Source organism: Oryctolagus cuniculus, chromosome 11, assembly GCF_964237555.1.
Source record: "Oryctolagus cuniculus chromosome 11, mOryCun1.1, whole genome shotgun sequence".
Classification (NCBI taxonomy): Eukaryota; Metazoa; Chordata; class Mammalia; order Lagomorpha; family Leporidae; genus Oryctolagus; species Oryctolagus cuniculus.
This window is the reverse complement of record NC_091442.1, coordinates 98,738,287-98,761,885: the sequence shown is the minus strand read 5'-3', so window position 1 is coordinate 98,761,885 and position 23,599 is coordinate 98,738,287. Positions and strand designations below refer to the sequence as shown.

At 46.7% G+C, this 23,599-nt stretch overlaps 1 protein-coding gene across 7 annotated transcripts in view; it reads left to right on the top strand.

Annotated features, from left to right (window-relative positions):
* Nucleotides 1–23,599, top strand: part of CCDC38 (coiled-coil domain containing 38) — a 68,415-nt gene that overhangs the window by 37,987 nt on the left and 6,829 nt on the right. For all 7 annotated transcript variants that reach the window (XM_008256911.4, XM_051845782.2, XM_051845780.2 and 4 more), the window contains 8 exons: nt 796–959; nt 1,070–1,150; nt 9,931–10,088; nt 11,112–11,198; nt 12,521–12,578; nt 16,224–16,293; nt 19,462–19,613; nt 21,583–21,718. In XM_008256911.4, coding sequence (XP_008255133.2) covers nt 796–959; nt 1,070–1,150; nt 9,931–10,088; nt 11,112–11,198; nt 12,521–12,578; nt 16,224–16,293; nt 19,462–19,613; nt 21,583–21,718 — 906 coding nt within the window. The remainder of the gene's footprint in view (nt 1–795; nt 960–1,069; nt 1,151–9,930; nt 10,089–11,111; nt 11,199–12,520; nt 12,579–16,223; nt 16,294–19,461; nt 19,614–21,582; nt 21,719–23,599) is intronic.

The window sequence follows — 23,599 nt, the reverse complement described above, 5'->3', positions numbered from 1 at the left end:
GCCCTAGTCCTCGGGTCCCTGCCACCCATGTGGGAGATGCAGATGGAGTGTTCTGGCTCCTGGTTTCAGCCTGGCCCAGCCGAGGCTATTGCAGACATTTGGGGTGTGAACCAGAAGATGGAAAACCTCTATCTCTGTCTCTCTTTGTAACTCTGCCTTTCAGAGAAATAAAAGAAATCTTTAAAAAAAAGGGGGGGGGGAAGTAGCCCAAAACAGAAAACAACTCAAATGTCCAAACTCAACTGGGAAACAAACCTTGGTGTTTCTTAAAAACTGAGTGTTATTCAGCAATAAAAGAGAATCAATTATGGATTTTTGCAATAGCATGGGTGAATCTCAAAATAATTGTGCTAAGTTTAAAAGCCAGACAGAAAACTAGTTCATCCATGCTTTCACTTACGTAAAATTCTAGAAAATGCCACCCAGCCTGTGGTAACGGAAAGCAAGTCCTTGGCTGCCTAGGGAAGGAGCTGGCAAGGAGGGAGGAAAAGAGGGGTGCAATGGCTCAGGAAATTCTATGGGGTGATCTGAGGGTATTTTCATTATTTTCATAGTGGTGAGGATTTCCAAGAGTATACATATCTCAAGACTTCACAAATCGTGTACTTTCAATGTGTGGCGTTGATTTGTCCTTTTCCAATTCCATCCTGAAATCAAGGTCATTGCCCAAGATTTATTTGGGCATCCTATTATTTCTCATACAAGTGATCATCAGCTGTGCAGTGTTTTCCTCTCACGACAGTGTTGCAATGTGCAGCAATGTTTTTGATGCACTTTTGTTTTCAATATTCCTAGTACGCTCTGTTAACCAAAAGAAACACAATTGAGAAGTTTGAAAAGCACATAGCAACGAAGGAAGGGCAACTGGTGAAAGCAGAAAAAAAGCTCCAAAATGACGCCATGGCCTTTGAGGAATTCCTTCGAGAAAACGATCAGAGATCCGTAGAAGCTCTTAAAATGTTAGTTTCTTCACGCTGACCCCCTCCAGTCCTCTTTTTGGTTTTGCCTCCTTTTAAAATTTCTCAAAACAAACGCAAAAGGAAACTAACAAATGTCTGTTACTTTCCAGTGCAGCACAAGAAACCATTAACAAACTCCAAGTGACAGCAGAGCTAAAGAAAGCAAGCATGGATGTGCAGGCGGTGAAGAGGTGAGAGTGGAGGCTCTGGCTTTCCTCATCGCGCTGCCCTACCCCGTGAGAGGCCGTCTGTGGGGTGGGCCTTTGCTGCCGTGGTTAAGATCCTGCTTGGGATGCATGCATCCCCTGTTCAAATCCCGGCTCCACTTCCTATCCAGGTGCCTGCTAATACACACCCTGGCAGGCCGCCATGGCTTAAGCAGTGACATCACTGCCATCCACAGGGGAGACCTGGATTGGATTTCTGGTTCCTGGCTATGGCGTGGCCCAGCCCCAGCCCCAGCCCCAGCCGCTGCAGGCATTTGAGGAGTGAACCAGCAGGTGGAAGATATCTTGGTATCTGCCTGTGTCTCTTTCAAATAAATAAAAATATTTTAAAAATAGCTGTTTGTGCTTAGCAAGAGCTAAGAGGGAATAACCTGGACCAGCTGATGATTTCATAAGTATGAATATATTTTTAAAATAGGTGGCCTATTGATTGAGGATGGTCACTGCCTCAATCAATATCGGGACAGTACCTGGCCTCTGGCTGGAAAGTTTCTCTAACACACAGGTACAGAGGCGAAGAAAGTAGTGGAAAAGAAGCAGCAAACTGATGTGAGGGCACACCATTAGCTATCTTCTTAGTACCCTTTTCCATTTGTTCTCAAACACACATTTGTCCCCCCACTTTATAACATCCCTAATATTTGGCTTTTTGGGGTTTTTTAAAAAGATTTACTTATTTATTTATTTATTTATTTATTTAAAAGGCAGAGTTACAGAGCAAGAGGGAGAGATGAGAGAGAGATCTTTCATCTACTAGTTCCTCTTTTTTTTAAAAGTATATATATATATATTTTAAGGATTTTTAATTTATTTGAAAGGCAGAGAGAGAAAGAGGTCTTCCATCCACTGGCCCACTCCCCAGATAGCTGCAACAGCCAAAGCTGGCCTGATCAGGAGCCGGGAGCTTCTTCTAGGACCCCCACATGTGTTCAGGGTCCCATGGATCCGAGCCATCTTCTGCTTTCCCAGGACATAAGCAGAGCGCTGGATCAGAAGTGGAACAACTGAGACTTGAACCAGCACTCATATGGGATGCTGGTACTTAATCCACTATGCCACAGCACCGGCCCCCATCCACTAGTTCATTTCCCAAATGGCTGCTATGGCTGGAGCTGAGCCTGGAGCCCGAAACTCCATCCAAGGGCCCAGGGAGCCAGATTGGAAGTGGAGCAGCCAGGATTCAAACTAGAGCTCATATGGGTTGTTGGTGTTGCAGGCAGCAGCTTAATCTATTATGCCACAACACTGCACCCCCCCCCCCAAATTTGAATTCATTTTACATTCATGTTGGAATTATATTTGGCAGTATTTTTTTTTTGACAGGTAGAGTAGATAGTGAGAGAGAGAGAGAGACAGAGAGAAAGGTCTTCCTTTTTCTCGTTGGTTCACCCTCCAATGGCCGCCATGGCCAGCGCGCTGCGGCCGGCACACTGCACTTATCTGATGGCAGGAGCCAAGTACTTCTGGTCTCCCATGGGGTGCAGGGCCCAAGCACCTGGGCCATCCTCCACTGCACTCCCTGGCCACAGCAGAGAGCTGGCCTGGAAGAGGGGCAACCGGGACAGAATCCGGCGCCCCGACCGGGGCTAGAACCCCGTGTGCCGGCGCTGCAAGGTGGAGGATTAGCTTAGTGAGCCGCGGCGCCGGCCAGTTGGCAGTATTTTTAATATTTAGACTTCAATTTAGTTAAATCTGGTATTGCTATTAAAAACAAATTGGTAAGAAGAAACATTACAGGAGCAAGAGTTGACATTAAAATTATTGTCCCATCAGTTGCTCATTTTCAAACCTGTTTCCTGCTTTGGTGAAGGGAACTCAGGTGAAATAATTTGAAACATCTAAAGAAGCTTCCGTCCGTAATAATTTCATGACCCAAGAGACATCTTGGTCTCAGGTCATGCTGAAACTTGTATTTTCTTCTTGAGGACTTGTGTTCACCTCCCTCTAACACCAAGTCGTCGGATTCCCTACAGCCGAGGCTTTTGGGGAGAAAGACAATAGCTTGTCTAAAACGCAGCACGTGAACTGGATGGCAGCTTTGCTGAAACCAATGCACTGAAGAAAAGTTGTCTTCAAGCACATTCTTGCTGCGTCCTCTCCTGTTTTAGGAGCCTGAGGTTGAAGGTGCCCCAGGAAGAGGACTGCCCTTCCTTCCCTCACCCACAATGCAACGAGAAGATTCTGTGCATTTACAGACAATAGGTAGGAGCTGGAGGAGCAACCTCTGTGTGTGCAGAGAGTACTGCATTCACACACAGTAGCCTCCTGGTCACGTACTCCAAACAGCCTGGCCAGAGAACCTGCTGCCTGTCTGTGAACGTCCTCATCCTAGATGGTGCACAAGACAATGAAACACACGCTGTGGCAGAGCAGGGGCGCAGGTGCTCTCTCTTCGTAGGCTTGTGATTGCCTGAGGAGGTCCTCAGCTGCTCTGTCCACAGCAAAAGGGAGCAGTGGCGAAGCTTCTGCTGGGAAACCTGCAGTGCCAGCCAGTCTTCACCCTAGGTTCTCTTCCTCAAAAAAAAGTTATTTATTGGAAAGGCTGAATGACAGGGAGAGGGAGATGGAGAGGGAGAGGGAGATGGAAAGAGAGAGAGGGAATGAGAATCCTTCATCTGCTGGTTCACTCCCCAAATGGCTGCAAAGCCAGCACTCAGAAAATCCAAATGGTTCCCCACAAGGATGGAAGGGGCCCAAGCTCTTGGGCTATCCTCTGTTTGCTTTCTCAGGTGTGTTAACAGGGAGCTGGGTTGGAAGTGGTGCAGCCAGGACTTGAAATGTTGGTCCGGGGGCTGGCATTGTGGTGTACAGGTAAAGTCTCTACCTGTGACGCCAGCATCCCATATATGGGCACCCATTCATGTCCCAGCTGCTCCATTTCTGATCCAGCTCCTTGCTAATGGCTTGGGAAATCAGCAGAAGACAGCCCAAGCCCTTGGGCCTCTGTACCCACATGGGAGACCCAGAAGAAGCTCCTGGCTTCTGCCTGGCCCAGCCATGGCTGTTGTAGCCACTTGGGGAGTGAATCAGTGGGTAGAATATATGTCCCTCTCTCCCTCTCTCCCTCTGTATCTCTGTAACTCCGACTTTCAAAATAAACAAGTGTAAAAAAAACAAAGAAATGGTGCTCCAATGCAGGATGCTGGCATTGCCACAACGCCGGCCCTTCCCTTAGGTTCTTTGTAGCACACCTGGGAGGATTCCAGTAGAAAATAAAGTATGGACACATTTTCTGTGAGCGTGGAATGCACTCATTTTTGAACCCTTGCATAAGACTTGCTCCATGGCTGAAGGAAGACTCTGACAAGTTTAAAGTATTGAAGCTGAGGATAGTGCTAGGAAGTGATATTGACAAGGGAATTGATGAGAGTATGAATAAGGAAGCCTCCAAAACATTGCAGTATGAGAGCTCCTGATGACTTGAGCCTCCTTTTGTGTGTTTTTTTAATTAATTTATTTGAAAGGCAGAAATAGAGGAGGAGAGAGAGAGAGAGAGCTTCCATCTGCTGGTTCATTTCCCAAATGGCCACAACTGCTGGGGCTGGGCCAGGCCCAAAGCCAGGAGCATCTTTTGGGTCTCCCACACTGGTGGCAGGGGCCCAGGCACTTGGGCCATCTTATTCTGCTTTCCCAGGTGCATTAGCAGGGAGCCATATTGGAAGTGGAGCAACCAGGACTTGAACTGGTGCCCATATGGGATGCCAGCGCTACAGGCGGTAGCTTAACCTTCATTGCCACAGGGCAAGCCGCTCCTTTCTTTATTTTAAACATCCTTCTAGGTCCACCTTGGAGTATGACTGTGGGAAAGCAGTGGGAAGCTGGGAGGGGGCATGAGGTCTACGTCACTACCTCCAACTCACACAGACCCAAGTCTGAGTGCAAAGCTGGACAGATGACTTTGCAGCACCCACTTATTCCAAAAGACAGGAATACCCAGTGCCTGTCTTAAAGTAGTACTGAAGATGCAATGGTGTGTGCAGGGTGTCCTCAGCCTGCCCAGCACGCAGTAGAGACACTGCCCCCTCCTGCAGAAGATAACCAGGACCGAGGCCAAGGTGAGGGTCACCAGGCATTCTTGCAGACACAAGGCAGCTCAGCTGCTGACACTTACCAAAGCTGTAAGTCTCCCTGTAGCTGTGGCCAGCTGGAGAGGCCTGAGCTCAAGCTGTAGTCGCACTCTCACCTTGACCTTTCTCCTGTAGAAAGCCAAACCCCCTGCATTATAATGTTAAATCTCCACCCCCAGCCAAACATGGAACCCACGTAGCATACATGGTAGCACAGTGGCCTACACATCCGCCCCCTTTTTAAAAAATTTTTTTAATTTATATAAATGGAACAGATTTCATGTATCTCATATATATGGTTTTAAGTACATAATGACACTTCCCACCCCATCCTCCCTCCTTCCCTCCCTCCCACCCGTCCTTCTGCTTCTTTATTTTTCTTTTAAGTTTTGCAATAATATACTTTTATTTTTTTCTTTGAGAACAAATATCATCGTTAATTGAAGAGGTACCTAAGGAAACAAGCGATGGCATTGGGCACTTAGGCTTATATAAAACTTATGAGACATAAGAATATCCTCTACTTAATACACTAAAGCAAAGTAAATCTTTGAGAACAAGTTTTATTATTAGCTCTCATAATACAACTCTTGGAGGACAAAGGTTCTGCATGAGAAGTTAGTGCACAGTGACTCCTGTTGTTAATTTAACAATTAACACTCTTATGTATGACATCAGTGATTACCCAAGGCTCTTGACATGAGCTAACTAGGCTGTGGAAGCCTTTTGAGTCCACAAACTAAAGCCTTTTGCATCCTTCAATATTTAGACAAGGCCATAAGCAAAGTAGAAGTTCTCTCCTACCTTCAAAGAAAAGTACCTCTATCTTTGACCACTTTTTTCCACTGGGGTCTTACCCACAGAGGTCCTTTCTGTAGGACATTTTTTGCCACAGTATCTTGGCTTTTCATGCCTGAAATGCTCTCATGGGCTTTTCAGCCAGATCAGTATGCCTTAAGGGCTGATTCTGAGGTTAAAAACAAATTTTTAAATAGATGTTTGACAAATTGATAGGAATTACATGTTCTAATGATTTTCTGACTTTTAAAAATTTATATGAGTGAAGTTGAACATTTTTTCTTTTGAGTACTATGTATATCCCTTGCCTATTTTCCTGTCAGACTATGGCCTTTTTTACTTTTTGTTTGTTGAACTTTTTAGTTAGTGAAGCCTTTGACTATAAATTAAAAGTATCTCAAAAAGTAATAAAATATTTGTCGAGTAAACAGATGTTGGAGAGCTGAAAAAACCACAAGGAAGTACTACAGAGAGAGTAACTGTAGGAAGCAGTCTCCATCACCAGGGTGGGGGTAGCTAATCCTCTCTCTATGATTACTTTAACACTTAAAATGCATTTTTTAACTACCTTACTTATGGGGATTTGGCATCCCATGGCAAGTTTTTAAACTGTACCCTTAGAAGTAAGTCCATAGGAATGTATACAGAACTATATAGCTTTACAGTTACAAACTTAATACATTTCATAATTACAACTTTAGGAACATGGTGATTCTTCCCACCATTCCCACCCTCCCACCCACATTCCAACCCCTCTTCCTCCTCCCTCTCACTCTCATACCCACTCTTATTTTTTACTAATATCTATTTTCAATTAACTTTACACACATTTGGTAAATTCTATATTAAGAGTTCAACAAGTCATTGTTTCTCAAAGTGTCAGTTTCACTTCTACAGATTGCCTTTTTTGTGTTCTATTGGTGCATGGAATTATTTTTATTTTTTTGAATTTGCTGAGACTTGCTTTGTGGCCTAGCATATGATCTATCCTAGAAAAAGTTCTATGCACTGATGAGAAAAATGTGCATTCTGCCACTGCAGGATGAAAAGTTCTCTAGATATCTGTTAGGTCCACTTGGTCTATAGTGTCAATTAACTGTTGTTTCCTTGCTGATTTTCTGTTTAGTTTTCTCTCCATTGCTGAAAGTGGGGTATTAAAGTCCCTCATCACTATTTTATTGGAGTCTATGCCTCCCTTTAGGTCTATTAACATTTTTTAAAGTAGCCAGGTGTCCTGTAGTTGGGCACACATTCATTTATTATTGTCAAATATTCCTGTTGGATCAATCCCTTAGTCATTACAGAGTGTCCTTCTTTGTCTTTCTTAACAGTTGTGATGTTACAGTCTGTTTTGTCTGATACTAGGATTGCAGCATTAATTCTTTCTTGGTTTCTATTAGTATGGACTAACTTTTTCCAGCCTTTCACTTTCAGTCTGCTTGTATTTTTGTTGGTGAGATGTATTTCCTGTAAACAGTCAATAGATGGGTCTTGTTTTTTCAATCCATTCAGCCAATCGTTATCTTTTAACTGGAGAGTTGAGGCCATTTACGTTCAAGGTGACAATTGATAAGTAAGGACTTGGCCCTGCCATTTGTCTATAATTCTTCCTATTGTTTACTTTGGATTTCTTTTGTACTTCTACTAGTGGGTTTTTTGCCTTCTCATTCTTTCATCATGGTGGGTGTCTTTCTGTGTTTCTATATTTAACACATCCTTAAGCATCTTCTGTAGGACTGGATGAGTATCGACAAATTCTTTCAATTTCTGTTTGTTATGGAAGTCCTTTATTTCACCTTCATTCATAAATGCAGGCTGTGTGGGGTATAGTATTCTGGGTTGGCAGTTTTTACTGTTAAGACTTGGACTATATCTCGCCATTCCCTTCTAGCCTGTAGGGTTTCTGATGAGAAGTCAGCTGTGAGTCTAATTGGACATCTTCTGAAGGTAATGTGGTGGTTTTCTCATGCCCATTTTAGAATCTTTTCTTTATGTTTTATTGTGGAGAGTTTGACTACAAAGTGTCGTGGTAAAGATCTTTTCTGGTCACATCTGTTAGGAGTCCTATGTTCTTCCTCTATTTGAACATTCCTTTCTTTCTCTAAATTGGGGAAGTTTTCTGTAATTATTTCACTAAATAGGCTTTCTGTCCCCTTCTCTCTTTCCACTCCTTCAGGCACTGCTATGACCCACATGTTTGGTCATTTGATAATATCCTATAGGTCTCCAACAATATTTTCTTGTTTTTTTTTTTTTGTTCTTTTGTCTGACTGTAAGATTTCCAAAGACTTGTCTTCTAGTTCAGATGTTCTTTCTGCTGCCTTCTTAAGTCTGCTGTTAAGACTTTCCACTTCATTTTTCATTTGATCCATTGAATTCTTTGTTTCTAAAATTTCATTTTTATTTCTCTTTATGGTCTTGATTTCCTGGCAAAAATTTTTTGTTTATGTCTTGTATGGGTTTTTTTAGTTCATGGATTTGCTCCTGATTTTTTTTAATAACACTATGATTAATTTTCTAAATTCCATTTCTGGTATTTCCTCGGATCTCTTCCTCTTTGCATTTTAATATTGAAATGTTGTTGTGTTCTTCGGGAGTTCATGATGACTTCCTTTTTCTTCTTCGAATTTTGGTTCTTATTTTTTGGCATTTTTTGGAATTGATTTTCAATTTTTTCTTCTGTTGACTTTTTTCTGGGGCGAGGGCTGCTATGTTTCTGTGGCTTCCTGGAATGTCTACCCTTCCAGTGAATACCAGGAGGTGTGTGGTGGGTGTGACCTGGGGGCTCTGGTCACTGCTCTAGGGCAAGGTGAGTTTCCAAGGAAATGAATCTGAGCTACATCCTGCAGCTTCTCTCTTAGCCACCCAGCCCCAAGGTCTCAGCACCTAAGGTTCCCCTGGTCACTGCTGGCATGGGTGCCCCTTTGTTTCTGGTAGTTGCCCAGCCACTTCCCTGTTGATGTCTGAGACAGTGGGGGCTGCGGGCCGTTCCCTCTTCCCAGCTCTGGATCACACGCTACAGTCACTGGTCTAGCGCCTGCGCACGGCTGCTGCCAGTGCTGCCTTCAGACCCCTACCCCCTCAGTGGGCTGTTATGTGTGTACCTGTAGGCTTCCCTGGTCAAAGTCCTGATTCAAAATGGAGTCCAGTCTCTCTCAGCCGGGTTGTGGGTTTCATTTTGGAGAGATTGGTTTGCATCAGCCACCTCTCTCCACTGTACTTGGACCTCGGGTGACTGCCAGCAACCACCACCCCTGCCCGCTTTTAAACATCATAACCCTTCCTGGAAGTTTCCCCAGATTTAACGGCCTGTGTATGACTCCCAAAGCAAACTCTACAGGACGTGTAACCACCCTTTACTCCGGGAGCCTGGTGTGTGTTCATGAGACGCTCTTGCCCCTGGCTTTGTCGACGCAAACGAGTTCCTTTCTGCTTATAGCTGAAGTTACTGTCTGCTTGTTCCCTCCGGCGTACACGCCAGACAGGAACCCTGGGGAACCTGCCCAATGACAGGAGGTGCTCATTAACCCTTGGTTTCCTCCTCCTTAAACAAATACCATTTTTTGCTACCTTCTAATTTTTCCCTGTGTCTGCAACTTAACACGTGTTTTTCACAGACAAATAAATAGATTGAAATTCTCATCAGCCTACGGTATGTGTGCACGATTCTAGAAATATTTTATTCAGGCAGCATTCCTGCAGGTTTCTTTTTCACCTCATAGCTCATTGAAGCCTGCATTTTTTGTGGCTGTGTTTATCCTTTTGCCAAGCCAATTGTTATGCAAATGCCTAATCAAGAGAATGAATTTTATAAATTTTTTTAGATGACTATGCTTTCAAATACACGTACCTAATCATATCCTTGTTTCTTTCGAGTAGTGAAATAGCAAAAACAGAATTCCTACTTAGGGAGTACATAAAATATGGATTTTTTCTGCTGAAATTATCTCCAAAGCATTGGCAAATGCAGCAAGCACTAAAAAGAACGCAGGCATCCAAGAGTAAAGAGGAAGTCGTCCTTCCAAAATTATTAACAAGTAAGTCACGTATTCTCCATTTAGTAAACAGCCCTGATTCCAAAATATTCCGCTTCAATGTTTGTTATGTATTTAAATAGTCAGGATTTGTTAAAAAGATGTATTTGAAAGGCACAGTTACAGAGAGGAAGAGAGAGACAAAGAGAGATCTTCCATCCACTGATTCACTCCCTAGCTGCTGTGAGAGTCGGGGCTGGGCCAGGCCAAAGCCAAGAGCCTAGAACTCCATCTGAGTCTCTCACACTGGCAGTGACCCAAACACTTAGGCCATCTTCAGCTGCTTTCCCAGGCGAATCAGCAGGGAGCTGGATCGGAAGTAGAGCAGCCAGGACTCAAACCTGTTCTCATGGGATGCCAGCATTGCAGGTGTAACCTGCTACACACGACACTGGCCCAAATTGTGAGAATTTTTTTTTTTTAAGATTTATTTACTTGAAATTCAGAGTTAGAGAAGGAGAGGCAGAGAGAGAGAGAAAGAGAGGGGGGAGGGGGAGAGGGAAAGAGGGGGAGAGAGAGAAGTTTTTCATCTGCTGGTTCATTCTCCAATTGGCCAAAACGGCCGGAGCTGGGCCAATCTGAAGCCAGGAGCCAGGAGCTTCTTCCCACAGACCTGCCTGAAAACATCTAAAACACTGGATATATTTAGAAGAAACACTGGCTTTCAGAACTTTGGACACAAAGCAGCAAAGCAGAATAAATCCGGGAGAGGGGACACCCTGTGTTCACCTCTGCTAACTCCCCGGAGAGAGTTCCCAGGTGGAGCCCAGAACAAAACAGGCAGAGATGCTCTGGGACAGGAGCGTTTGCACCACCCACTGTGGGCCAAGCCCCGCTCTGTTCCCTGGAGAGCCGGCTGCTAACCATTTCCCAGCCTGCCACTGGTGCTGGCCCTGCCCACTGAGTACTGAGTGTCGCAGGAGTGACGCCACCTGGTGGCAGCTCACCAACTCAGTGAGGACCAGGCTCAGAGGCGGCCCCACCCACCCGCGTCTGTGCTCTCTCTCCCCCCACCTTGTTTTCCAGAATTCTCCATCAGTTCAAATAAAAGAGAGGGCACCCCGGATGAGTCCGAGGGGATGTTGCTTTCAGGAGAAGGGAGAAGGAGCCAAGGTAAGTGAGAGCCACGTGGCCTGCCGCACAGAGGGAGAGTGGAGAGTATGTCTGTGGCAGGGGGCAGGGCCTGCACGCTGACCTGGGAGGTAGAGGGTGGCGTTCACCTCTCCCATCCTCTGAGGCTCCCAGTGTTCTCCAACATCATCACAAATCTCAGAGCTGGGCACAGGCAGAGGACCTGGGAAGGAAGAGAGCCTGTTGTCATTTGGATCTGCAGTCCCCCAACCCAAGCTGACTCAGTGACCCCATCTGTCCTTTATCCAGCAGTGTGTGCCCGGGAGGGCAGGGGTACAGCTCCCTTGCACCTGTGTCTGCCCAGAAATGACCCTGGAAGGAGCCTGACGCCCTGTGCACCCAGCTCGCTGCTTGACAAAGTGCATTGTCGTGGGTGCCGTGGTCCCTTTGGGCGCGCCTCGTGGAAGGCATGCTTTGCCTGTTAGAGGCTCCGGAGTGGCACGTGTGGGCAGGCAGCGGAGTGATGTCAGTGTTCTCCTGTCTGTGAAATATGGACGATGGAGCTTGTTCAGTCTAAGTCACACCCCTTAAAGATACTTCAGCAGTACGCGTTCGGTCTCAGCTTAAAAGCGAAGATGATCATTGATGGTGGTGATGGCATCCATCCAGCTCTCCATCCATTCTTCCTCTTCTTTCTCTCATGTGCCATTTGTTTATTGGAAGCATACAATGTGTTGGGCACGTTTTAAGACTTGGAGTTCACAAAGGTGAACAGAGCATATGTCTGCACCCCTGAGCTATGCAATACAACAGGGCAAGTGACTGACAGGCAACAAGGGCTCAGGAGACAGAACCCCAAATGTGATCTCTGCCTGACACATTTAGAAGACCCTTTCTACTTAAGGTTTACATGTGAGCTGGGTTTTGAAGTATGAGTAGGAGCTTGCCAGACAGAGGGTAAGGAAGGGTGAGGCCCACTCTGGTTTCAAGACAGAATCGGGGAACAATGGCTGGGTCCTAAGGGTACTGGCAAGAGGAAACGTGAGGCAGCGGGTGGGTTTGTGGGCCAGTGGAGGAGGAGACCCAAGACAAATCATGGCCGCTTCTCAGCTTCAACTCAGGGTTGGGGCCACATCTTGAAGGGGATAGCAAGTACACATAAGTGGAGGGGGGGGCGGGACAGGTGCGCAGGTCACTCGTCTGTGGCAGCGGTAGGTCTGTCCCAAGACGTAATGATTGACATGCACATCACTTCTTATTTTCTCCCTTGTACCAAGGGACAAGGACTGATTTCTAATCACCTGTCATTTCTTCTCACCCCACCTACGCCAATGGCATGGACTTCACCTGGACGTCATGAACAGGAAAGCCACGCAAGAGGCCCACCCTCAACCCAGAGCCCAAGAAATCATCCATGTCCAAGTACAGTGCATGCTGATTAACTCTCTTGGGAATGGAAAGGTTTCTAGAAAACCACTCTGTTGGCCTTTCTTCCACGTAGATCCCACATCCCCAGCTGTGCTAACACCCAGTGGAGGTGGCTTGTGCAGTGTCTGAGCTCCCATGGACTCCTATGCATTCTTTGAGAAGCCATTGCTACTTCCAGAAACCGATCGCCCCTGCCTCTGGGGTCTCTGCTGTTGTCTCCTAAGCTGCTTTGCCTATGGGTTCGCAATTTTGCCACATTGCTCAAAATTGCTGCAATAGCACCATAAACCATTTTTATCTTTTGTTGCTTCCCTTGATGATGGTTGACTCAGTTATACTCATCATTTCCTGAGTTGCTAGTTCTCCACCCAGGCTACTGTGGTGTAGCGGGTGAAGCCACTGTCAGCACAGCATCCCACATGGGCGCCAGTTCAAGTCCTGGCTGCTCCACTTCTGACCCAGCTCCCTGCTAATGCACCTGGGAAAGCAGTGGAAGATGGCCCAAGTCCTTGGGTCCCTGCACCCGTGTGGGAGACCTGGAGATAGCTGAGGCTCCTGGCTTCAGCCTGGTCCAGCCCTGTTCATTAGGGTCATTTGGGAGTGAACCAGCGGATGGAAGATTTCTGCCTTTGTGTGTCTCCTCTCGCTTTAACTCTGACCTTCAAATAAATAACAAGCTCTTTAAAATTTTTTAAAAATAAATATAAATATATACACATATATATGTATGTGGTGGCACCCTGGCCCTGTGTGTGTGTGTGTATGTGTGTGTGTATCAGTGTTGGGACAGGCGGCACCCTGGCCCTGTGTGTGTGTGTGTGTGTGTGTGTGCTGGGACAGGTGGCACCCTGGCCCTGTATGTGTGTGTGTGTGTGTGTCAGTGCTGGGACAGGTGACACCCTGGCCCTGTATGTGTGTGTGTGTGTGTGTGTGTATGTATCAGTGCTGGGACAGGCAGCACCCTGGCCGTGTGTGTGTGTGTGTCAGTGCTGGGACAGGTGGCACCCTGGCCCTGTGTGTGTGTGTGTGTGTATGTATCAGTGCTGGGACAGGCGGCACCCTGGCCGTGTGTGTGTGTGTGTGTGTGTCAGTGCTGGGACAGGTGGCACCCTGGCCCTGGGTGTGTGTGTGTATGTGTGTGTGTATCAGTGCTGGGTCAGGCGGCACCCTGGCCCTGAGAAAGGGATATAGGGGCAGCACCCTAGTGTCCCTGGTAGTTGCTAAAGGCAACAGAGGTGCTTTGCTCTGAATTCCTTGGGGTGGGTCCCTTTCTGTGGCATTTGGAAGCCATTTTTTTAAGATTTATTTATTTATTTGAAAGGCAGAGTTACAGATGCAGACGGAGAGAGTCTTCCATCTGCTGGTTCACTCCCCAAATAGCTGCAAGGGTTGCAGCTGGGCCAATCAGAAGCCAGGAGCCTGGACCTTCTTCTGGTCTCCCATGTGGGTGCAGGGGCCCAAGGACTTGGGCCATCTTCTGCTTTCCCAGGGCACAGCAGAGAGCTGGATTGGAACTGGAGCAGCTGGGACTTGGACCAGCGCCCATATGGGATGTCGGCACTGCAAGCAGTGGCTTTATCCACTAAGCCACAGTGCCAACCCCCTTTTTTTTTTTTCAACTATTTTGATAGGTGTATGGTGATATTTCATTGTGCTTTTAATTTGCATTTCCCCAGTAGTTAGTGGGGTTGAATATCTTGTCATGTGCTTATGTATTACTGTATCCTCTGGTGAAATGTCTGCTCATGTCTTTTACTCATTTTCTGACTTTTTTTTAAGATTTTATTTATTTGAGAGGTAGAGAGACAGAGGGAGAGACAGAGAGAAAGGTCTTCCATCCGCTGGTTCACTCTCCAAGTAGCCACAAGGGCCAGAGCTGAATCAATGCAAAACCAGGAGCCAGGAGCTTCTTCCAGGTCTCCCAAGTGGGTGCAGGGGCCCAAGCACCTGGGCCATCTTCTGCTTTCCCAGGCCATAGCAGAGAGCTGGATAGGAAGAGGAGCAGCCGGGACTAGAACCGGTGCCCATATGGGATGCCGGCACCACAGATTAACCTACCACAGCACTGGCCCCATCATTTTCTGACTTTTTAAAAACAGAATTTGTTGAATTTGGAGAATTCTTTATATATTAGATTCTAATCTTTGGGTATGTGTAGTTTGCAGATATTTTCTCCCATAATTTTTTTTTTTTTTTTTTTGACAGGCAGAGTGGACAGTGAGAGAGAGAGAGACAGAGAGAAAAGAGAGAAAGGTCTTCCTTTTGCCGTGGGTTCACCCTCCAATGGCCGCCGCGGCCGGCACACTGCACCGGCGCACTGCGCTGATCCGAAGCCAGGAGCCAGGTGCTTCTCCTGGTCTCCCATGGGGTGCAGGGCCCAAGCACTTGGGCCATCCTCCACTGCACTCCCTGGCCACAGCAGAGAGCTGGCCTGGAAGAGGGGCAACCGGGAAAGAATCCGGCGCCCTGACTGGGACTAGAACCCGGTGTGCCGGCACCGCAAGGCGGAGGATTAGCCTATTGAGCTGCGGCGCCGGCCATAATGTTCTTTCATTCTCCTAACAAGATCTTTTGTAGAGACAAAATTTTAAATTTCAGTTAAGTCCAATTTGTAATTTGTTTTATGGACCTCAATTTTGGTGTCAATTCTAAAATCTTTGGCGTAGCCCAAGACTGAAAGATTTTTTTGCCCTAAGAATCTTATAGTTTTATATGTAAGCCCATGATCCATTTTGCAATTTGAGGTAATTCGTACATAACGTGCTGGCAAGAGAAAGTGTGACCCACTTTATACAAGGTGTCAGGTTGAGACTGAAAGGTTTTTCAGTTGGTGGTTGTGCTTTTATCCTGTATACTCTGCCCATGTTGAACTCACTTTTTCTTAGTTCCCAGATTCTGTTTCTGCTTTGTTCTTAAAGACTCCTCTGGGGTTGGGCATTGGGCCTAGCAGTGAGACAGCAGCTAGGAAGCCTGCCTCCTGGGTGAGAATACCCAGGTCCAGTTCCTGCCATGGGTCCTCACTCCAGCTTCCTGCGACTGCAGGCCCTGGGAGGCAGTGCTGGTGGCTCATGGACTTGGGTCCCTGCCACCCATGTGGGAGACCTTGGTGGAGCTTCTGGCTCCCAGCTTCGGTCTGGCCCAGCTGCAGCCATTGCAAGCATTTGGAGAGTAAACCAGTGAATGGGAGCTTGCTCCTTCTCTCTCCCAAAAGACAAAAAAGATTCCTTTGGATTTCCTATGTGGACTATCGTGTCATCTGCAAACAGGGACAGTTTTCCTTCTTCCTTTCTGGTCTGTATTATTTTATGTCCCTTGGTTTTTCTTTACTGCTCTGAGTAAGAGCAGAGGGGACAATGTCCTGGACAGCTCCTAGTCGTGAGAGGATGCAGGTCTTCAGTGTGTGACGTTAGCTGTCAGTTTCTGCAGCTGTAGACACTCTGCCAAGCTGACAAAGTCTCCTCTATTCCAGTTTTTGGGGAGTTTTTAATCATACGTGTGTATTGAATGCAATCTGCAGATTCCTGGAAGGCTGAGCCACCTGTTGGACTGTGCTAGATGAAATGAAATGAAAGCGAATCTGTTGGCAGAAAATGGCTCAGAAATCACTCCCCCTCCCCCACTTCTGTGTTCCTTTTGTAGTCGGCCTGAAAGCATCAGTTCGGAGGACAGTCTGGAATTCTTTCTGGATGAGGATGTGGACTTCGACCTGGTAACTACACTACGCCTCTTGATTGAAACGTTGTGTCTGGTGAAGAGGATAGATGCTCGTTTCTTCTTTGGAACTTAAGCATTTCCATTGTAAATATTCTGCAAATTTTCCAGAGAGAATCTGAGTTTCCTACTGCTCTCAGATTGGAAGTATAGCCCATCTTTGTCATTAGTTTAAGAAACATGTCTATAAGAGGATAATTTAGGAGATATATTCCTACACAGTGGTACTTCAAAAAGTTCATGGAAATTGGATTTAACAGAAAAGTTCATTTTGGTGCAAAAAAACCTTGAAAGCCATGCACATTGTACAAGCCTGTGTACTTTGCCGTGATCTTTTGAAGTGTCCTCATGTAATCCACAGTCTTCCTGTAGAAACAGCCACTTTCTCATTGCTCAGTATTCTTTTGGGGCTTGAGCTGCATCAGGTTGCTGAGCCATACAGTAGGTCAGCCTTCAACAAAACAGCCCTTTGCGGCCACAACATGGACCTTGCGCTAAGCCACTCTACATATAACTACCAAAATTTAAAGGAACAAAAGTCACCATGCATTTGACCTTTCACCATCTTAGCCATTTTTTTTATTTTTTAATTTTTTAAATTTTTTTAATTTCCTTTTTGACAGGCAGAGTGGACAGTGAGAGAGAGAGACAGAGAGAAAGGTCTTCCTTTGCCGTTGGTTCACCCTCCAATGGCTGCTGCAGCCAGCGCACCGCACTGATCCGAAGCCAGGAGCCAGGTGCTTCTCCTGGTCTCCCATGCGGGTACAGGGCCCAAGCACTTGGGCCATCCTCCACTGCACTCCCGGGCCACAGCAGAGAGCTGGCCTGGAAGAGGAGTGACTGGGACAGAATCTGGTGTCCCGACCGGGACTAGAACCCGGGGTGCCAGCGCCACAGGCGGAGGATTAGCCTATTGAGCCGCAGCGCTGGCCCATCTTAGCCATTTTTGAGGCATGCAGTTCAGCAGTGCTGACTACATGCACATCATTGGCAACAGATCTCCCCAACCTCCCCATCCTGCAAAACAGACCTCTGCACCCACAGACCAACAAGTCCCTTCCCTCCTCCCACAGCCCCTGCGCAGCCCCCATTGTGCGTCTGTTTCCAGAGTCTGACTACAGGTTAAGCTGCCGCTTATCATACCCCCACATCCCTACAGGAGTACCTAGGTGGAGTCCTGCCTGTGCTTCTGATAGTTTCCTGCTAATGTGCCTGGGAGGCAGTGTTTTAAGATTTATTCACTTATTTGCGAGGCAGAGTTACAGACAGGGAGGGACAGAGAGGTCTTCCATCCACTGGTTCACTCCTCAAATGGCCACAACAGCCAGAGCTGCACCAATCCGAAGCCAGGAGCTTCTTCCAGGTCTCCCCTGTGACTGCAAAGGTCCAAGCACTTGGGCTATTTTCTGCAGTTTTCTCAGGCCGTGAGCAGGGAGCTGGATCAGAATTAGAGCAGACTGGACTCAAACCGGAGGCCATATGGGATGTGGGTGTGGGTGGAGTTTTTTGGGTTTTTTTTGTTTGTTTTGTTGTTGTGGTTTTTTTTGTTTTTGTTTTTGTTTTTTTGAGAGGCAGAGAGGTCTTCCTTCCGCTAGTTCACTCCCAAAAATGGCTGCAACAGCCAGAGCTGGGCCGATCTGAAGCCAGGAGCTTCTTCTGGGTCTCCCACATGGGTACCAGGGCCCAAGGACTTGGGCCATCTTCCACTGCTTTCCCAGGCCTCAGCAGAGCTGGATTGGAAATGGAACAGCTGGGTCTCAAATCAACGCCTATCTGGGATGCCTGCAACAGCAGGCAGTGGCTTTACCGGTAAGCCACAGCGCTGGCCCCATGGGGGTGGAAATTTAACCTGCTATGCCACAGCGCCGGCCCCTAGGGGGCAGTGTTGATAGCCCAAGTACTTGGGTTCCTTGCATCCACGTGGGAGGCCTGGGTGGAGTTCCTGTCTCCTAGCTTTGGCCCAGCCCTGGCTATTGAGGACATTTGGGGGAAGGAAATAGCAGATAGAGAATCTTTCTCTGTCTCTGTCTCTCTCCCTCTCTCTCTCTCCCTTTCAAATGAATTTTAAAAATGAATAAATAAACATTTGAAAAAAAAATAGATGGTTAAAGTAGGGTTTCTCACCTTAAAAAAAAGATACCTCATGTAAGTGTAATCATGCAATATCTGTCTTTTCGTGACATCATGCAAGATATCCCCAAGGTTCACCTATGCTATAGTGTAAGATAAGGTTTCCTCAGTTTGTAAGGGTGACCACTATTTCACTGAGTATCTGCCCCACATTTGCTTTAGCCCTTTACCCATCAATGGATATTCCTGTCGCTTCTACCTCCTGGCTACTGTAAATAATGAGTATGAGTATGCAAATGTCCAGGCCATGTTCTAAAAGCAATTTGCGGCCAGCGCCACAGCTCACTAGGCTAATCCTCCGCCTGCGGTGCCGGCACCCCGGGTTCTAGTCCCGGTCGGGGTGCCGGATTCTGTCCCAGTTGCTCCTCTTCCAGTATAGCTTTCTGCTGTGGCCCAGGAAGGCAGTGGAGGATGGCCCAAGTCCTTGAGCCCTGCACCCCATGGGAGACCAGGAGGAAGCACCTGGCTACTGGCTTTGGATCAGCACAGCGCGCTGGCCATAGCGGCCATTTGGAGGGCGAACCAACGGAAGGAAGACCTTTCTCTTTCTCACTTTCTAACTCTGCCTGTTCCCCCCACCTCCAAAAAAAGGCAATTTGCTTAGAGTAAGCTGTGTTTAGTCTTAAAAATTTGGGAAATAGAAGATGATTAAAATGCAGGGGGAAAACAGCCTCCCTTAGCCCGCTTCTGTGTCCCATTCCGTCTCCCTTGCCTTTTTCCTCTTTCCTGCCCACGTCCCCTCTTCTGCTGTGTCCTTGCTTTCTCCACTCCTCACCCTCTGCTTCCTTTTCCCGGCCCCTCCCCCTTGCCCCCCAGCCCCCACGTGTCATCCTGCTGAGAGCCAGGTCTCACTGGGAGCCAGGCAAGGCTACTGCATCCTGCCCTGTCGCTCTCACAGGACGGCAGCCTCCCCCCCACACCCCGGTACTGTCTAGAGTACACAGGTAGCAGGAGTACACAGTCCTCTCCTGTACTGCCCATGTACACAGGTAGCAGTTTCATCAGTGAATTCTGTTCTTGGTTACCGATCGCGTAGGAGCCGGAGCTTTATTTCAAAGAGCCAGAGGAGCTGCTCCAAGTGCTCATGGAGCTGGAAGAGCAGAATCTAACTTTGGTCCAGTATTCCCAGGATGTAGATGAAAATCTGGAAGATATAAACAAACGAGAGAGAATGATACAGGAAAAAATGTAAGTCATCCTAAACAAGTCGATTATTCCGTTAAGCAGTGTGTAACAGGAAATGGCCCCTCATGCACGAGTGGCTCCTTCTGCTGGTCTCTGTGGATGTAGGCTGGGATTTCTATTAGAGTTTGCATTGCTGGGTATAAAAATGGGAAGCTGTATTTACACAGAATGGACTGGCTTTAGTTGAATTTTGTCCCTACCTCCTCTTACTTGTCAGAATATCTTTTCTCCTTCGTAATGATAAAAGGTAGCTGAAAACCATTTAAATGGCACCTACTGCCTTTGTTTGTGACCAGTGTCATCGTCACCTGTCACCTGGCTGTCCTTTCCTCAGTCGGATGGCACTTGGCCTGACGATGCAATAAGTGAGGTTTCCTTGATGTGATTCTCACCTAAATAATTTTCATTGTTAGATATTCTGTATCTTTTTCTAATGCACCTGTCCGCATGCCAAGGCTCTTACAGACAGAGTGCAGTCAGGGGAAGGAGGCTGGACTAGGTGTCTCTCAGAATTCCTTCTGACGCTAACATTTTAGCACACTTATTACACTTTTGAAAAAGAGCATCAAATCACAGAGAACAGATCTGTGTATCTACCCCATTATACAAAGCTCTAAAACCTTTTTCAAAATGATCTGAGCTGGATTACCACATTTTTATTTTTCATTTTATTTTTAAGGATTTATTTATTTGAGAGGCAGTGTTAGAGAGACAGGTCTTCTATCCTCTGGTTCACTCTCCAGATGGCTGCAACAACCAGGTCTGGGCCAGACCAAAGCCAGGAGCTTCTTCTGTGTCTCCCATGTGGGTGCAGGGGCCCAAGGACTTGGGCCATCTTCTGCTTTCCCAGGAACATTAGCAGGGAGCTGGATCGGAAGTGGAGCAGCTGGTACTTGAACCGGTGCCCTTATGGGATGCTGGTGTGTCACAGGCAGAGGCTTTACCCACTAGGCCACGACACCAGCACAAATGACTACATTTTTTGTAAGGTGTTTTTGTTTGTGTGTTTGTTTGTTAGGACTGATTTATTTATTTGAAAGAGTTACACAGAGAGAAGAGGAGGCAGAGAGAGAGGTCTTCCATTTGCTGGTTCACTCTCCATTTGGCCACAACGGCCAGAGTTGTGCCGATCTAAAGCCAGGAACCAGGAGCTTCCTCCAGGTCTCCCACATGGGTGCAGGGGCCTGTTGGATTGGAAGCAGAGCAGCCAAGTTGGATTGGAAGTGGAGCAGCTGGGACTCGAACTGGCACCCATATGGAATGCTGGCACTGCAGGCAGCAGCTTTACCCGCTATGCCACAGCACTGGCCCCATTGACCACATTTTTAAACAGAAACTTCAGAACAAATTAATTTGTTCAGAAAGTAAGAGCCTAAGACACATTTTCTCCCAGCCTCCCGTTCCCAGCACTGTAACCTTTTCATCTTTGTATTTCCCAATCTTCCCAGCATCAGCTGCCCCCCCAATCCCCATCCCCACCTGATTTTTGATTTTCGGGGATGGGGATGGAGCAGGCAGGCAGGAGAAAGGGATCATGGTAGAATCTACGTCTGGGGGGTCTCTGTGGGAATGTCAAGGGGAGGGACTCGGGGGTCCACCCTCCCGCTTCCCAGATACTGATCACTAGCCCAAGCCGAGGGCATGGCTGGCCCTGATAGATCACACCGCAGCTGGAGCTGCTGACGCCCCAGCTCTGCTCCTCTTTATCTGGGGGCCTGGGGGGAGGGACCCACACAAGTAGGAAGAGGGAAGAAAACGCCCTCTGATGGAAATGAAAAGCGGCATTGTGCATTTCTTTTTCTCATCTTAACGTGAGAAGCTCATGTACCTTGGCCGTGTCCTCACACCCAGACTCAGATGTGACTTACCAGACATAGGATGCTGACCATGATCTAAACAGTGTTGATGCGCGTGACAATTTTTTTTGTGCCAAATTGTGAATTACAGAGCAGGTTCTCTTCTTCTGCAATAGAAATAGCAACGTGGACTTTCTGTTGGAGCAAAAGGCGATGCTCAAGGCTAACTGTGTGAGAGAAGAGGAAAAGGCCGCGGAGCTGGAATTAAGGTCCAGGCTGTTTAGTTTCGGAGAATTTAATTCAGAAGCTCAGGTAATCATTCTTTGCCTGCAGTAATTTTATTTTGGCTCTTGCTGGTAATAATTTGCATTTCTTGTGTACTCAGCCTCTGTGTGGGGGGAATTAAAGCCACACACAAGTCATAGCTCAGTGACAGAGGCAGAAACCAGTTCGGATGTATCTGCCAGCATGTGATAGTCAGTTGGCATAGGTAGAACGCCTTGACGTTGGTGTGGGAGTGTTACGAATCACTGCTCTAATCATTGTAAAGTATGATAGCGAGGTGTTCCCTACATATACATTTCTTTCAGTAAAGGTGTATACATGGGAAACAGTTCGCTGCCTGTGATCGCTGGCGTGGTAATTCCAGGAGCAAGCTTGTTAGCAAAGGAAGCAATGATTTAATACGATGAACAGCAAATCAACATCTGCTCAACACTGGGTCTTGTAAGGCCTTGATTTTGGCCTCTTTGGGCCTGCATAGGTGGACTTACTCTCAGAGCATCTGTGACACATGTTAGGACACACACTCACTGACAAGTTCATCTCTCCCAGTTGAACCCCTTGAGGGCAGGCATTGTCTTACCGTTTGCTCAGTTCAGTGTCCCCATAAAGGCGGTACTCAATAAATGTTTGTTGAATGATGATTAGCTTAGTCACAGGGCCCACCACAAACTCCATCTAACATTAGTCTCCTTGAAAAAGCCTCACATCAAATAAAAATTAGAAGCTTATCTAGGGGCTGATAACAGTTCTGGTTTTAAACCTGATTTGCAAATGGAGGTAGATCTGGGAGAACTGTATCGGAAGATGACTGTGCTCTCCAGGTGGGCAGGGTTGGAAAAGAAAAAGCTGTCAAGGGCACACACATTTCCTGGGTGTTCCGGTACCCCAATCAGCAATGGATGGGTTGTGTGTTCCCAGAGCAAAGGGTGATGCCAGCCACGTCGTAGCTCTTCAGTGTTGCTTCTATGAACACTTTGCTACTAAGCCATTGTAAGTATGCAACTCAGTGGCATTCAGTACATTCCCAGTGTTGTGTAACCATTATCACTATTTTCATAGCTCTCTCATCATTTCAATGTAAAAGTTAACCTTTTATCCATTATTAAATGTACAGTTCAGTAGTACATCAAACTGGCCCTCTATTCTATTCAAACACTAAATTCCCATTTCCCCTGGCAACAGCAATCTGTTTTCTGTCTATGAATTTGACTAGTCCAGATGCTTCATATAAATGGAACTGTAAAGTATTTGTCCTTTGGAGTCTAGCTTATTTCACTTATGTTACCAAGGTTCCTGCATGTTGTAGCATGTATCAGCACTACATTATTTTTTCAAATTGAAATAATTCTCCATTTTTACTGAAGTAGATCATCGTTGGTTTATCCATTCTTCTGCTGATGGCCATCTGGGTTGTTAGCATATTTCAACTGTTTTAAGTCATTCTTAAGGCAGGTGTTGTGGCACAGTGGTTAAGCCACCACCTGGATTGCCAACATCCCAGATCAGAATGCCTGGCTACTCTGCTTCTGACCTAGCTTCCTGCTACTGCACACCCTGGGAGACAGCAAATGATGGCCCAAGTAGTTGGGTCCCTGCCACTCATGTGCAAACCACAGTTGGATCTCCTGGCTTCAGTCTGGCCAGGTCCCACTTGTTGTAGGCATTTAGAGAGTAACCTAGTGGATAGAAGATTGTTTCCCTTTTCCTTCCCTTCCCTCTGCCTTTCAAATAGAAAATAAACATGAAAAATAAATAATTCTGAAGCTGAGTGAAATGCAAAATGTGAGACACATAGCCAGGTATCTCCCCTCCCCCAACCCAAACAAGCCTGCTTTATCCAAGTCTGGGCAGCCATGAAAAAAAGTCGCTCTTCCCTCCAGATCATGCAATAGCTTATCAGTCCCTGGC